General features: G+C 50.8%; 1 protein-coding gene across 3 annotated transcripts in view; it reads left to right on the top strand.

The window, feature by feature from the left end:
* The window catches only part of BMPER (BMP binding endothelial regulator), a 214,006-nt gene that overhangs the window by 138,157 nt on the left and 60,995 nt on the right, over nucleotides 1-14,854 (top strand). For 2 of the 3 annotated variants that reach the window (XM_028525713.2, XM_036010426.1), the window contains exons 12-13: nucleotides 5,321-5,650; nucleotides 11,793-12,129. In XM_028525713.2, the coding sequence (XP_028381514.1) occupies nucleotides 5,321-5,650; nucleotides 11,793-12,129 (667 nt within the window). The remainder of the gene's footprint in view (nucleotides 1-5,320; nucleotides 5,651-11,792; nucleotides 12,130-14,854) is intronic. The other variant, XM_036010427.1, reaches the window with a different exon arrangement.

Below are 14,854 nucleotides of genomic sequence, written 5' to 3'. Positions count from 1 at the left end.
AACTTCATATATATATACACACATATCTTCGATATACAGGGCAGTGCACTAGGCACTGAGAAGTATAAATCAAATTTACATATACAGACTTTAAGGCCTGCTTTATATAAGGCCTGCAGTTTATGGCATTATAACTATAAGCTAGGGTAGAAATTGATGATCATAACCATGCTATGGGTTTGGTGACTGTATTTTTAACCCCCAAACTGAAAAATGTAGTGAGTCCGCAGGGTAGAATATTTGACATTGAGACTGTTTCCCGAACATCCGAGCCACGTGGTCCGCTTTGCTTGAGGGGTTTGGGCAAAGGAACAGGAGGCATCCCCGAAGGTGCTGGGGGAGCTGGAGGGGGAGCTGAGGGGCCGCTGTGCTGGGAGGGGTCACGGGTGGGGCGGGCGCAGGCACAGCCACGCAGGGGCGGAGTGAGCGCTGGGGAAGCAGGGGCTCAGCCGGGAGGCCGTGGGACCTCAGCCACGGCTTTAGGGTTGGATTTACTTTAGATCAGATCTTCAAGGTGGGATGGTTTCCTTTGCTTTTCTGTTTGCAGTTGGCGAGATTATGGGGTTATAGAAACTGGGTAAAAAGAAATGTACATTCTTAACAATATCCCGACTTAAGTTGTTTTTTTTTTAACGTTAGCTTCAGGTGCCTACTCAGCTTCCTTAGAAATGAGTTTCTTCGTGTCGATTTGTAACTCTGGGTATTAGAGATTGGTACAAAGAGACCCACCATCCCCTTCTCCCCACATTCATACAGTGAAGTTAGGTTACATTCTTGATTTGAGAGGCCAAGGATGTAAAATCCTAGAGGAATCCGGTGCCCTTTGGCAGGCCCTGGGGCCCCCTGGGAGCAACAGCTGTCCAGGCCACGTCCCGCGTGGAGAAGTTCTGGTCACACGCAGCCTGTTCATATCAGCAGCTCACATCGCTTTCAGGAGGTGCCTAGGCCAATACCACGGGGGCTCGAGTTCATAGCAGTGTTTCTGGCCCCGGCCTTTCCTGGTTCCTGGCCTGAACTTGACATTATTGAGATAACTCTTACCCCCCTGGGGCGCCCAGGAGCCCCTGAGAGACGCCGGGACCCTGGAGTGCAGCGGGACCTGTCTCCCTGCAGTGTGTGCTGAGAGAAGCGTAGAGCCTTGTGTTTTACTGGGTAGACTTTCTCGTGGTTAGAACGCCGCTCTGTTCCGATGTGCTGGGTGCGTGGTGTGATGCGCTGGAGAGAACTTTCTCTTTGCAGACACGACAGACAGAGGATGAAGGCCACTTTCTATGTTTTCAAAGTGGTTTTAGTGACAGGGGAAAGCTTGTGACGTATTACGTGAAGAGGAAATGAAATTTCATGTACAGGATAATCGTAACCGTGTTAAAACACTCAAACACACCCCACCCCACGATTGTAAACTGGGGTTATTTCTTGGTGGCAGAACCGTGAGTGATACTTTTTTCCTTCCTCATGCTTTTCTGTTTTTGTTTCGTTGTGTTTCGGAGGAAGGGGTGTACAGTCCACCCAGTTTCTCTTATTTTCTTCTTCCTAACACAGAGTTGTATAATTTCCCCTTAATTTTCTTTGACGGATGTTTTGAGAATAAGTCACTGCTCTCAGACGGAAGGCATTTCATTAGAATAAATATACCCATGGCAGAAATAAATGCACTTAATGAGGTTAAGAGAAAAGCATTGGAATTATGTTTTCAGAAGCAGCCTGACTCTCTTAATTCTCATAGTGATCTTATTAAAGTATGTAAGATCAAAGCCATATGTTTTAATCCAATATTTTTAATTTTTAAAGCAAATATTCTTACTCCAAAAGTAGACATAGTCCTTGTAAATAATAAATGTAAATGTAAAAAATAAAGTAAATACACATAAACAAGAAAGGAAAGTAAATGTCACCCATAATTCCATGGCCTAAGAGGAAAAAAAAGATGACAACACTCTTTATATTTGGGTTTATATACTTCTAATCTTTTTTCCCCTTTGCCTAGACCTTTGTATACATACATTGAAAGCAAACCAAAATAAAAATGACATCTGATAACCTGACTCACAGGACTGTGAAAAAAGTGCCCCCAAGGGCAGACTCGCATTTTTCCGTCCGTCCTCTGACTTACACGTATTCAAGGTCACTTGTAGAATGACCCGTGTCCTTGGCGCCAGCCTCACTCCGAGCCTTCCAGAAGAGTGGGCCCAGACATCTGGACACGATGGATTGCAGCTCATTTCACTGCATCCGCTGGAAGGAAACTCTCTGTGAATACAGTGTTCGTTTTTGTCCCCTGCGTGTTTCCCCAGCCTCGTTCCTTTTTGGCCGGCTGGGCAGGTTCTCGCGACCCCGAGGGTCTCACTTTCCTCCCCTCATTCGGGTATGTGTTTGTGGGCTCTGGCACAGGGGCCTGGGGGTGCCAGGAGGAAGGGCCAAGGTTTCAAAATCGTTCTAGCTCATGATGCAAATGTCCCCAAGTGCAACACATAATTCTCCGGCATCTTTGCAATCGTGAAGTTTTGTTGGCCTCGTCCGTCTAGCTGTTACACAGAAACATCATCCTGGTCTCCGAATCCTTCTCTCCCCCAAGTTGGGGCCTCTTGAAACATATGTCTCCTGACAGCCCTGTTCACACGTCATTTCCCTCGCCTGCTCTCCCGGATGTCCTCACGGCTCTTTGCCCGGCTATGAGAAGCTCGGCTTCCCCCAGGGCCACTGCAGACAATATATTTTCTGTTGCCTCTTTGAGGATTTGCTTTGTCACATAATTGGCCTTCTCTACAAGTACCCACGCTTTGACTCTCTACACAAAATAACAAAAAAAAAATAAGGAAAGCATAAAGAAGAAAGAAAAAGTATCACTCATGATTCTGCCACCAAGAAATAACCACAGTTTACAATTTTGGTGTGTGTGTATATTTCTGTATTTATATGAAGACAGTTCAGATAGAATTTTTTTTCTTTCCCATGTTCCACTTAACACGTGATAAGCATTTCCTCAATCATGAACATTATTCACAAACTTTTTCAATGACTAGATAATAATTCATGTTACGGGTTTACTACCAAGTGCTCCGCTGTTTGTTTAATGTTAGGAGACAATCTCAACATCTGCTTTTCGTATCATGTAGCTGTGATCGGTAGGCGTAGAGACATAGGGTATGTGCCGGATTCCCCATGAGTGTCAGCTGTTGCTGCCTTTGTAAGGGACCGTTTTGGTGCGATTGTCCGAACATCAGGAGAAGCCGTGGTTGTGGTTGTCCCCGGGTCAGGAGAGGCTGTCACTGCAGACCCTGGGCAGAGGACCTGAGCGTTCCCAGGGCCCGCTCACAGCCGAGAGAGGGTTCCTTCTGGGGCACAGTCCCAAAGCCTTCACAAGTGCGCTGCCCCTTTCAAGCTGAGAGCCATCTGTTGTTACAAGCCCCAGATCTCGAAAGGCTGGATCAGTCCCGCGTTTTCTTGCTGAGCGTATGGAGTTGAGAACTCGAGAGCAGCCCTTCACTTGAATTTGGTGCATCGGGTGCTCGGGCCCTTTGTGGCACACGGCAGTTACCAACTCTGAATTGTAATTCTCCTCACGTCCCTCGGGCAGCCTCCAAGAACTCCCCCGTTCCCTGGTAACCAGAGAGCACCACTTTTATGCCAGGGGGAGACTCTCTTTGTCAGCACAGCAGGGAGGCGCACAGCAGTGTGGTAAGACAATTTCAAAAGTAATCACATGGAGAGAGCACTGGACACAATGCCGGGTGGGGTGATTAGACCAGTGAGAACCTTAGCTGGATCGGAGAGGTGGGGTACGGTCAAGGTGGAGCAACAAACTGTGTAAAACTAGGGTCCAAAGGAGAAAACCACCCAGAAGGGATAAGAAAGAAACAGAAGCGGGAGGTGAATGCAAATGTAGCTACTGACCTTTCCGAGCTTCCCTCCCCGGCCCACTTCTTTGACCCTCCTGCCCGAGTAGTGCCCTTCATATGCTCGTTCAAACATTCGTTCAAACATTCGTTCGTTGAAGGTGTGGTGCCTGCCCCAAACCCTCCTCCTGAGCGTCTGTCAAATACGGATAAGGACAGTTAGCCTAGAACAGCTAACCTATTGAGTTCCAGATACACACGATCTATATGGAGTGACACCGAACTGGTGTTTGAAACAGCGTCACGTGTCACAACATAGAACAATGCTCCTCTCCAAACAGGGGAGACACGAGAAGCAAACGCTCACTGTGGGTCCCACGGGCCCGATCAGATCTGCGGATCCCTCCTGCCTCTCTCTTGACCTTGAATTCTTCCCGTATTCAGAGCAATTGCTTATGCGATGTTCTCAGAGTTTCGCCCTGTCGTGGTGTTGACTGGCTTTGGCACTTTTTGTCACAGACCTTCTCATCGTTTGAGCTAATTTCTCTAAGTGAATTCCTCACTTCCTGGTCGTTCATGCCTCCTTTAAAACAGATGAAGTACCTTTACATGGAGAACAGATCAATGCCAGATTTTGTTATAAAAAATAAATAGTATTTAATTTTCTATAAAAACATTTTCAAGGTGCCCCAAAGTGTGAAACTCTACTTGGAGCTCATAAGTATTTGAATTAAAGATATTTTGAAACGATGAACTCATTGGAATTTGTTAAATTTACTAAATGGTGGGTTGTACGCTTTATTTTTTTTAATCCAACTTTAGATTTTGATGTCCGGATGAAAATACAGGAACCTCGTATTTCTATAAAACACATAGAGACTATTATCTTTACCAGTCCTTGGTTCCTAGCAGTACTAAATATGTATCTGTCTGGTAATTCTATCCACTTGTCTTTAGTAAATATATGTGTTGAATATAATACTTTTGTTTAAAGCTGCGAGTAGCATGTAGAATACCATGTTTTCAATTTTTTTGAATTAGTTAAATGGAAATAGCAGTATGTTTTGATGTATTGTCATTTATGTTGCTGCTGCTTATTATGGTTCATTCCTGTTTATATGGGTTATGAAGTGAGGCCAGTTCTGTGTACAAAATTGTCTTAGCCCCACTTCTCCACCCCTTACGTAAGACCCCAGAAATACATCAAGGCTCCCACACAGAGATGCTGACTCGGGTGTGTGATCCGTAACCTTTATGTACAGAAGCACCAGAAACATTATGTGTCCTATGGGGTTTGGCACAGACTTGTAAAACCACCAACCATACTTTTTGGGGGGGTAACTCGGCTTTGCCCCGTGCATCTCTGTAAGGCCCTCCCCTCCCCGGCGGGTGTCCCCTCCAGGCTTACGGGCAGGGACCCCCGATTTGTCCTTGGATCCTTCGCTCGGTTTGTGACCCTGCTTTTGTCTCTCACTCATCCGCAGAGCCCGGCGTCTGCACGGTTTTCGGAGATCCCCACTACAACACTTTTGACGGACGGACATTTAACTTTCAGGGGACGTGTCAGTACGTTTTGACAAAAGACTGCTCCTCCCCTGCCTCGCCCTTTCAGGTGCTGGTGAAGAACGACGCGCGCAGGACCCGCTCCTTCTCCTGGACCAAGTCGGTGGAGCTGGTGCTGGGCGCCGGCACCGTCAGCCTCCAGCAGCACCTGACCGTGCGCTGGAACGGCTCGCGCATCGCGCTGCCCTGGCGGGCGCCGCACTTCCACGTGGACCTGGACGGCTACCTCCTGAAAGTGACGACCAAAGCAGGTGGGCTGCCAGAAGCACGGCGTATCCGTATCCCTCCGCCTCGCCGAGCCGCACGGCAGCAGCGCTGAGTGACGGGCGCCGCGGCCCTCCTCCTCCGTCCGTCCTCCACGCAGGGAAACCCGGAGACGGAGAAGCGTCCCAGCCGCAGGCGGGAGGTCTTGAAGATGCCCCCACGTAGCTGGACAAGGTTGCACACTCCGCCTTGCCCTCCCACGCCAGTCCCGCCAGTCTTGCCCTCCAACACGCGGGGCCTTCCATCCTCCTTCCAAAAATAGCAGTGGGGCTCCCCACTGTAACCTCTCTCTCCTGCTTTGTGGCTCATTTTAGGCCAGTGGTGGCCCGCTTGGAAGTGTCAGTGTCTCTCCCGACTCGGCCAGCGATGTGCAGCTTCACATCTGTGACAGCGCTTCCTTGTCAGCGTCCATCCGAGCAGGGGGGGTTCCTCCAAAGTAAACCACAAGCATGCGTGGGTGTGGGGAGTGCAGAGCGTGGACCATGTGACCTGTAGCTTTGTCTGTTCTTGACCCTGGGAAGGGTGCTGGCTGAGCTGGTGGCTGCAACCACGGGCAGCCGCTGGAGGACCCTTGGGACACTTGCTCTGAGCCCTTCCCCAGGCCTTGGGCACACGGGGCTGACCCCTGAGGCCCTTTCTCAGAAGCCCATGCTGCCCGAGGCCGGCTTCCTACTCCCCGGGCAGCTGCTTCCTCCAGCAGTCACCCCGATCACGGTTGGCAGGTTATTCCTGGGGCTCAGTGAGGCACAGATTTTTGCCTGTGAGGTGCTACCTAAGAGAGGTGTCTTAGAAGCAGGACTCAGTTCTTCCATATTAGCCCCGAAGTATGGATTCAGCTCGTTTACACGTTTCGTTGTGTCATGCATGGGTCCTTTCATGCTTCCCGTGGTTAGTGCGTACTGTTAATTGGCTTTTGGACCGTGTGATTTCCTGCTGGGTGCTATTTCTTTAAGTGTGGCACTTGAGGAAATCTGCCTATGTCTTGCTTCTTGCATCGATGAGAACTCAACGATGTAAAAGCATCCATTGGCATGCAGTTCCTCTGGGCAACGTGGCTCCAAAAGGGAAGCGTCTGATCGAGCAGACACTTTTGAGGGGCTATAGAGACCGTTTGTTCCACACCTCCCGAACCCTGTGAATTGTTTCAATTCAAGCCAAATATATGTTTGATGAATTGAGTTAGCCTATGGAATGCCAGCTTAGCTAAACAAGGCAGGAAGCCAAGGAGAAGCCTGGGGAGCTCTCATTCAGCAAGGGTAACATGGTTTCAGGAACAGGATGTTGAATGTTGACGTCTCGCAACATTCAACAATGGGGGAAAGGTCCCCACTCCGGACTTTGAGTGTGGCAGGTGTGACGAGCTCTGATCGTTTGGCTTCAGAGGGATTAGTCCTGTTCAGACACCTGTTGTCACATCCACACGACAGGCCAGTCTGCAGAGACAGGCCTCAGCTGATTCCTTAAAGTAGGCAACGGGTTACGTAGAATGTGCCTATGATGAGGCATCCTCACGCGGCACTAATCAGAAGCCCCTCGCCCGCCTGCTGTCGAGCCAGCTGGACACAGTGGATTCCACCGATATGGAAATTATTAGTCAACTACAGCCCCATTCTCAGAGGGGTCCTGGGTACTCAAAGATTGCTAACAGGCTAGGGGGGGTCCCCTCCCCCTTCCTCTCACAGCCCGCCGCACCTAATGGGATGCGCGCACTCTTCGTCAGGATTCCACTTGTAAAAACGGGCGGCGGGATGAGGCTGCTAAGGAAATAGTAACACATCATACGTACCACAAGCAGAGTAGTGAGTTTAACACTTCCAGGCCTTGAACTTCGTTCTACAACCTCATTTGCTTTTCCATCTCCCTTCCGATGACTCAAGCCATTTATGGGCTCCCTCAATGCTCAGTGGAGCAACTTCCTGGAGCCGTGGGGCACGCACGTGCTCAGCTTCCCGGGGAAGGACCGCATGCCTCTGGGCACCAGCCGTGCTTGGACACTGTCCTTCGAATGGAGCAGTTGCATTTCCAGACAACAGTCATCTCCACTCTGGTCCCCCACCCCAGGTGGCACTGCCCCCTAGGGACAGTTTCTTGTTATCACCCATCGACTGTCTATTTAAAAGAGTCTTGGAGGGTTCTTCTTCCATAGGTTTTTTCTTTTTCCTTTTTTTTTATTTTATAAGCTCATATGATCAAAGGGTACTTTTTCCAGAATAACTGCTGAGATCGAGCCTGTAGCTGGTGGGTGGGAAGTGGCGAGGAATGGCTTTGCCCCCGGGGTCCGTGGGCTCCGCACTTCACGACGGAATCGCCTGCAGGGGACACAGGGGGCCTGTCACCAGGGTAGAATCAGGAGGTAGCTGCTTACCTGGTCACACCTGGGATAGCACAGAGGGCACGGAGCGAAGCTTAGCAGCGGGAGAAAGCCCTGCCCACCCCGAAACACCCCACCCCACCCTCGGCACTCGGCGAATAATTTAAACGTGTTGTCTTTCCGCCATCTGTTCGCTTCATCAGAGCCACCTGAAAAGTTACATCAGCTCCACCTGAAAGGCATTAACACATGTGAGTGTGGCTTTTTATCTTCCTTTCTTCCAAGTTCGTCAAGAGTTCTACACCTGACGAACCTGGAGAATATGTGTCTTTTTTTCCTTTTTTTCTTTGATGTAAACTCTGAACAGAAAACCACCCATTTTTAAGCATCTCCGCGGTGTGCGTACGGACTTTGCCTCTTCTCTCCTTTCGGTGGAAAACGGAAGCGACAGTGACAACCCCCAAACAAAACAGAGCAGAACAAACAAAAACAATCGACAAAGAAAAGAACAATTCCTCCTCCCTCCCCCAAGAAAAACCTCCAAACCAGGGGTCCGGAGCCAGGTCACACAGCCGAAGGGTGAAGAACGAGTTTGTAAAACCCTCCCTGGTGAGAAGGGAGAATAGGAAGGCCCCTCAAAAAGTGGGAGGAGCACGGCTGCTGCCCTTCCCCAGATGGGACTTGAACTTCACTTTAGCCTTCTGCCTCTGCCGGTGGTTTCGACCCAAGGTCCCATTCAGACCGGCGGGAAACCCACCCCAGCTGTGGAAAAGACTCAGTCCAGCCCACGCTGCCATCAGATGCCTGTTTAAATATCTTTTGGAAGAGTAAATTCTTTAGTTACAGCTCACTAAGTTTTTTTTTTTTACCTATCACCGCTATAGTCTTCATTGATTTCACTCATGTAGAGGATTTAAAAAATCATGCAAACATATACATATATGCTACAGCAATAGACAAAGGCATCTGTAGTTGAATAATGTATTCCTTCAACATATGAAACCTAGCACTGGTCCATGAAAATCCTCTTAATATAATAATAATAAAGAAAAGAGGAGGAAAAGAGGGTGAATTACCTTTGGGGACCCTGTTTCATGAATGAGATGTCAAGAGTTTTAGAAAGAGTTTACTAAGAGCACAGTGGGTCTGCACCTCCCCGAGCATGCGGGGACCACCAGCCCGTTGCAAAGAAAGATCGCGATGATTGGCTTGCTCACTGTGCGTTGAGTTCCCCTGAATTCAGCAGCCCGAATCTCAGATTTATTATATCATTGTCAGTAATGATGTCGGGGGCTGTTTTGGATAGAAATCTTCAACCATTGTGGCACTTGGAAGAATAGCATTTGCCTGCTGTCTGGGAAAGGGACTTGTAGTTTGGAGGATTTTGCAGCACAGAAAAATCTTTGGAATAGTGCCCTAAGGGAATGTGGATGAAACTGACTTTTCCCTCTCATTTCTCTTGCTGGGCAGCTGCCTGGCTGCAGGCTTGGAAGGTCAAGTTTCTTCTATACCTCAGAGAGTACATTACAAATCACATTGTAGTTCACTTGTCTCTTTTCAAAATTGTTATTGCAGTGCCTTAACTAGCATGAAATTCACAATTTCCTTGGCTTCGAGTGACGTATCAATTTACAGGGTAATGCATTCATTTAGTGCATATATACTACGTGCCAGATCACGTGTTAGGTGACGGGGCAGGAAGAAATAGGAAGCATTTCACATGACAGCTGTGGTTGTCAGAGTTGACAGCATCTCCTTACAGAGAGCCACACGGGGGTCCGCTCGGCATGTGCGCATTCTGGCTATGACCTCCCTCTAAGCACCTGGTCTCATCGCTGGCCTCTCTATCAAATTACACCCGAGAGACACTCTCTTATGACCGTGTTTCTTGCTTCTTTACCCAACTCTATTTCATTGCTTTTCTGAACCCAGTTTTTTATCCCAACCAAGAAAGCTTCTCCACCAGTTGCCTTGACCTAAGAATGTGTCCACTCCTTTAATTTACCAAGCAGTGAGTTCTTTGTGGGCTTTTCTGGAGAAAACCAGCTTTAGGCCACTGGCTGAGTCTACCAGTAGCTCTGCCTGAAGCTCATCTGCCAGCTCTTCCTGGTGGCAGTTGTGCGGCCTGCTCACAGGAGCGCCACTTGGCCAGCCTCCGCTCCTCCTGGACCACGTCCAAACCTAGGGAACAGCGGCTTTGGAATCCCACTTCCGGGCATTTCTTGCTGACCTCACATCACTCCGATGTCTCCTTGTGCCAATTTTATACCCAAGCAAGATCCACCCCCTTCTTGTTCTCTCCCTCTCCGTTCCCAGCACTGCCTTACCCCCAGCTTCCGAGCATCTTCCGAACATTTGCTCCTCAGCCTACTTCTCTACTTCAAGAACAAAGGCAAAGTCTTCTAGGAGTAGAGTCACGTTCTTCCCAGAGGCTCAGAACTGGAAAGACTAGTTTTTGCCAAAAACCCAAGAGAGTAAGGTTAAAAAACACCCATGAGGAGACTTGTTTTTTCCTATGGAAAAGAGCTTCCTTTTGGGTGTGGGTTGTCACTCTTAGGAGATGGTGACAGTGACTCTGGAGCACTCCTAGGGCAGAAATGCACACCGACCCGCTGGAGATGTCCCTGGGTGTCCCTGCCCCAAGTGGCTCTTTTGCATTCACTGGGGCCCGGGTCGTCCATTCAGGGGACACTGGGGGCCCAGGTGCTGTCAGAGTGTCACCGGGAGAACAATGAGAAACACTTCTAATACATATTTGGGACAAAGAAAAACTCTTTGACTAGAAGAACTTGACACGTACTTTGACTTGAACCTCAAACAGCTTTTCATCCAGGCCTTTCTCTTAGGGACGAGTGTCTTCCCACACAAGGCCAGGAAGGGTGTGAGGGCATTTCTTCTTGACCTTCAAGTCACACCGATCTGTGTGCGCGACCTGGAGCAGTCCCCCCTGTGACGGCATAACCTGGATGTTCTGCGTGATGCAGAAAGGCCCCCACTCATTGAGGTCACTGGTTGCCATGGCTCTTGGAAGCCTCAGAGGAATACAGATATTCTCGGGAAAACCATTCAGTGTTTTAGATGGTCAGTTGGGCAAACCAAGAAGGACTTCCATCCTCTGCCTTCTGGGGTGAAGGTGTTTCCGTGGCAGGCGAGACTGTTCTGCGCTGCTGATTCTGCTCAGCACGGGGGAGGGGGGAGGGGGCGTTTTGCCCAGGGCCCGGTGGCCTCCACACCCTGCAACGCTGAAGCCGTTTTCTTTCCTGTGAGGGTTGTCCTTTGAAGACGATGCATGCAGAAGCGATATGTCTGTTCCTTCATGCGGCCACTACTACAGCAGAAACTGGGACATTTTTCATTTGACATTTGGGGTCATCATATGGGGGATTTTGAGATAAAGAAAAAAATCACATAAAAAACTGCCACCTTTGTCATCTTCATATTTTCACATCAGAGTAATCGGTCACTGGACAAAGGAAATCATGATTTGGACCAACACAGTTACTCTCAAAAAAGCACAAAATATATGCCCTAGAATAAGATGGTCAATAAGTGTCTATTTACAAGGCAAATGAGGGTGCATAAGGTATGATTATTAGGGCAAATTTTACACAGTCTACATACTCTAGGTCCTAACAAGTGAGTGATTCGTGTAATTTCACATATTGACTCTGGCACACGGGAAAGGTGACCAAGAATTCAGACCGACCCTTAGTATTCCTTGTTGGAAGACAGTCACGTGCTGGGGAAGGATGTACACACTTGGGAATTCCTGGTGGGTTAAGAGTGGTTGATCCCCTTCTCTCCTCCTTTCCCTCCAGGTTTGGAAATATCCTGGGATGGAGACAGTTTTGTGGAAGTCATGGCCGCCCCCCATCTCAAGGGCAAACTCTGTGGCCTCTGTGGCAACTACAATGGACATAAGCGCGATGACCTGATCGGTGGAGATGGAAACTTCAAGTTCGACGTGGACGACTTCGCTGAGTCCTGGCGGGTGGAGTCCAATGAGTTCTGCAACAGACCGCGGAGAAAGCCGGCGCCCGAGCTGTGCCAGGGCGCCGTGAGGGTGAAGCTGCGAGCCCACCGGGAGTGCCAGAAACTCAAGTCCTGGGAGTTTCAGCCCTGCCACTCGACGGTGGACTATGTGACCTTCTACCGGTAGGTGCGGTATCCTGGGGGATGGGATCCGGTACAGACCGGTGACAGACTCGCCCTTGGAACACAGTGTATCTCGTCTCTCAGTGCACAACACAAGAGCTCCCGAGTCCGGGGTAAAACTTCCGTGTCTTTCTGTTCGGCAGGTGACCTCATCTTGAGTCATTAGACCCACATTAGATCCCAACTCAGGAGTCTCAGGGAATGTTTCGGAGCAGTGTCCTATCGGTGCTTCTGGTTTCGAGTGTCTGCGGGTTCACCGGGAAGCTGGTGACACCCAGGATTTCACCAGGTGTTAGTGCGACTCTAAGATGGATGAGTGCTCCCCAAATTCTGGTCTAAGCCGTAGTGGTGCAGGGCAGAGGTGGAAATCTCAAATCATCCTGGCTGCCCGTGGGCGTTGGGGTGACCTCGGTCATTCCAAGTCTGAGGAAGAAGAGGTCAGGTCTGACTCCTCGTCTAGACCAGAGCAGATCTGCTTGTGGGAAACAAGGCCGTGACGTGACGGTCCCTCGGATCTTAGACGCGACTTGAGAGTTCGTGTGCAGAGGCAGAGGAGGGTGGGATCAGAGCCTGAGCGGAGAGCAGAGAACGTCTCTCGCTGACAGTAGAGATTCCGTAACGTTTTCCAGCTCTGCCTAACCCCCTTCCCCACAAGGCAACTGCTTACAGAGGAGACTTAGATTTGCCTTCCACGTTCCAAGGTCACGGTGGCGAGTTGGTGAGTGTGGCCTGGCCGCCTTTCCACGTGCTGCCGAGCCCCACGTCCTCAGGAGCAGTGGCTGCCTGCGACTCCCACCACGACGGGTGTGGGCAGACCCGTGAGCTGAGCGCGGCCTGAGAGGCCTCTAGTGATTTGCCTGCGCCTCTCACCCTGAGCGAGCGCCTGCGGTCTGAACCCACAGAGAATTTATTTTTACTCTTTAATTGCCCCCAGTTCATTCCCCCTAGTTCTCATTAAATGTGATCTTCTTTTATTTGATCTTTGGACATAAAAGATAACGTTATATAAAGGCTGCTCAAAGTGGGGTGGAAAAGGGCTGTCCCTGTCATCACAAACCCCCAGACGCGGCTGCGGCTGCCAAACCCTTTGGCTGCTTCAATCCATTTTCCTGCTATAATTTGAGTCCTCTGGGTTCCCCTTCTTTCTCCTCCCTGTGCACGCCCCCCGTTCATCGACCCCACCTCTTGTCTATTGCCACGGAAAGATCTTAATGTAAGACGCTGGAGTGAGGTCAGCAGCTGGACCCGCAGACCTGGTTTTCCGTGGAACCTAAAGCCCTTCGCTTGAAGGTCCGATGGGAGGCGGCCGAGCAGGGCAGTGGAGAACTCCATGGTCTCCCAGGGCGGAGCCTCCAGCCCAGCTCTGCAGCCGTGAGCAGCCATCCCAGCTCCGTGGCCTTCCTTTTCTCATCCGGAAAGTGGGGATAGTAAGGGACGCTGCCTTGAAGAGTTCGAATTCAGGTTCAGTGCGAGGAGGAGCTAGGTGTGTGAGCCTGACCCCGAGCCCACACACAGTGCCCGCTCTCTCACGGTGGGCTGCTGTCGCTTCTTCCGTCCGTGACATGAGGAACCGGTGCAGGACCTCTCCCGGAGCTCCCCTGCCCCAGCTGCAGGGTTCGGCTGGGCCCGGGTCTGCCTGCAGCGGAGCAGGAAGGCCACGCCGCGTGCGCCTCCCAGGGCCCCAGCAGTCCGCGCTGCTGGTCGTTATCCCATGTCAGAAGAATGTGTTGAAAACAGAAATTGGAGAGCGGGCCTGCAGAGATGAGTCCTTTTCTTTTTTTTCCACATTTCTCTTTCTTTCCCTCTGGTGATTTATTTTGTATTAGGCTCCCTGGCCTGCGAGCAGGAATATGATGAGCACCTTGGCAGAAGTCGTGAGAAACAGCTCTGACATGAGCGGAGAGAATTGGAACGGGCTAGGTGGCCAGGCAGATGCTCGCCTTCTGCCTCCGAAAGGGGCGCGGGCAGCCGCAGCAGCACGGCGGGGGCGCTAGGCTGCGTGAGGGGCCTGGTGCGCCGTTTGCGCGCTGATGAGACCGCTCTGGGATCCTTGCGCACTGAGGCGGGAGAATGGGGCGGGGTGGGGGATGCGCCCGTGTCTGCGGTGCACGGCGTAGTGGCAGAGGACCCCTCCACGGTCGGCCACCCCGTCCTGGAAGAGGCAGGAATGTGTTGAAGACCATTCTCAGGAGGGTAGCGCTGGACAACCCCACCTGTCGCCGGCCTTGCAGAGGGTCTCATGCCCCAGCCGAGAGATGCGTCTTTGTGTGTTTTCAAGTGAAGGCGGGGCCGTTGTCTGGTAGATCCTGAGTTTCTTCTTCTAAGCACTCAAGTGGCAAAAGAAAACAAGCAGGGCCCGCTGGGAAGGCAGTTTAGTTCTCAGCGGATCTCCGGGAAAGACCAAACCTTAGGGAGGCTTCAGGAAGCAAAGGGCAGACGGTGAGTTGGCTGACGCCAAGCTGGGTCGCATCTCAGCTCTGCCGCCACCTAGCTGTGTGGGGCGGGGGTGCAGCTGGCCGTGTTTCAGGCCCTTCACCTGTAGAAAAGTCAGGGCAGTCACTACCTGGGGGACAACATTGCTCTTCTGAGGACTGAGGCCAGCGGGCAGTGCCGTGCTGTCACGTGATGGCTGGGGAGTCCTGGTGCCACGTGGTGGTGTCCGGTGTCCAATGCATTCCCCACTGCCGACTCAGGCCACCCTGACCAGACCCCACCCCACCAGCAT

Source organism: Phyllostomus discolor, chromosome 10 (genome assembly GCF_004126475.2).
Source record: "Phyllostomus discolor isolate MPI-MPIP mPhyDis1 chromosome 10, mPhyDis1.pri.v3, whole genome shotgun sequence".
Taxonomy (NCBI): domain Eukaryota; kingdom Metazoa; phylum Chordata; class Mammalia; order Chiroptera; family Phyllostomidae; genus Phyllostomus; species Phyllostomus discolor.
The sequence above is the reverse complement of the archived record's forward strand: the minus strand, read 5'-3'. Positions and strand labels throughout refer to the sequence as shown.